General features: G+C 54.0%; 1 protein-coding gene across 1 annotated transcript in view; it reads right to left on the bottom strand.

The window, feature by feature from the left end:
- Nucleotides 1-561: 561 nt before the first annotated feature.
- Nucleotides 562-1,278, bottom strand: part of LOC144518884 (sialic acid-binding Ig-like lectin 15) — a 4,658-nt gene continuing 3,941 nt past the window's right edge. The window contains 2 exon segments of the mRNA XM_078251756.1: nucleotides 562-957; nucleotides 959-1,083. Coding sequence (XP_078107882.1) covers nucleotides 658-957; nucleotides 959-1,083 — 425 coding nt within the window. The 3' untranslated portion in view covers nucleotides 562-657.

Here is a 1,278-nt window from a genome sequence, read left to right as displayed (position 1 = left end):
CACACACACACACACACACACACACACACACACACACACACACACACACACACACACACACACACACACACACACACACACACACACACACACACACACACACACACACACACACACACAGTAACACACACACACACACACACACACACACACACACACACACACACACACACACACACACACACACACACACACACACACACACACACACACACACACACACACATACACACACACACACACAGTAACACACACACACACACACACACACACACACACACACACACACACACACACACACACACACACACACACACACACACACACACACACACACACACACACACACACACACACACACACGCACGCACGCACGCACGCACGCACGCACACACACACACACACACACACACACACACACACACACACACACACACACACACAGCTGTCTCCCTGCACCATCCAGACCCTAACCCCCACAAGTTTTTGGCACTATTTCTGAAGTTTTTGACGCTTTTTTTTTACATTTTCCTGCTGAAAATGAGATAAAATGCAGCTTTAAGAAGCTTCAGCATTGGTTTCGGATGAAGCGGAGAAAAGAGACAGAGAAAAAAGAGAGAAATGGGTGAAAAAAGCGAAATATTTTATCTGAGCAGGTTACTTCCAGCAGCAGCCGACTCCCTGCAGAGCCCCCCCCTGCACCATCCAGACCCCGAGCCCCCCCAGCAGGACGACCTTTGCCCCGAGAGACACCGCCACGAGGATCAGCAGAGGAGGCGAGGCCAAGGCCGCGTGCAGCGGCGGCCGGGGCGGCACAACGTACAGCGTGGCGTGCTCCTTGCCCAGCGGGTTGGAGGCGCTGCACGTGTACTGGCGGCCCGGCTCCACGTCTGTCAGCTGGCTGACTGTGTGGTAGTGGGCCATGGCGCCCTGAGCCAGCGGGACGACCGGAGAACCCTTCCAGCAGATCGTCCGGGCCGAGCCACTGGACGTCCGGCAGTGGCGAGCCCAGGACCTGGCACAGCGCTCGGTACCCGAACTGCTCGGTGCCGTCCACGGACAAAGACAGGATCTTCGGAGGAGCTGCAGCACAGACAGGAAGAGGGACGAAACGTATGAGTTTAAACTGTTTAAATCCCCAACATGCAACCACAGACGTAGTTTATATCAACAACGTTTCATTAACGAGATTGTTCCAGTTCTGACGGAAGATCTGCCAGATGTGTCTACTTTTGAACGTCCACATGTTCCCCCAAAACAAGCTCCTTCCTGAGACTA

This window comes from Sander vitreus, chromosome 6 (genome assembly GCF_031162955.1).
Source record: "Sander vitreus isolate 19-12246 chromosome 6, sanVit1, whole genome shotgun sequence".
Taxonomy (NCBI): domain Eukaryota; kingdom Metazoa; phylum Chordata; class Actinopteri; order Perciformes; family Percidae; genus Sander; species Sander vitreus.
This window is presented reverse-complemented; position numbering and strand designations above follow the sequence as displayed.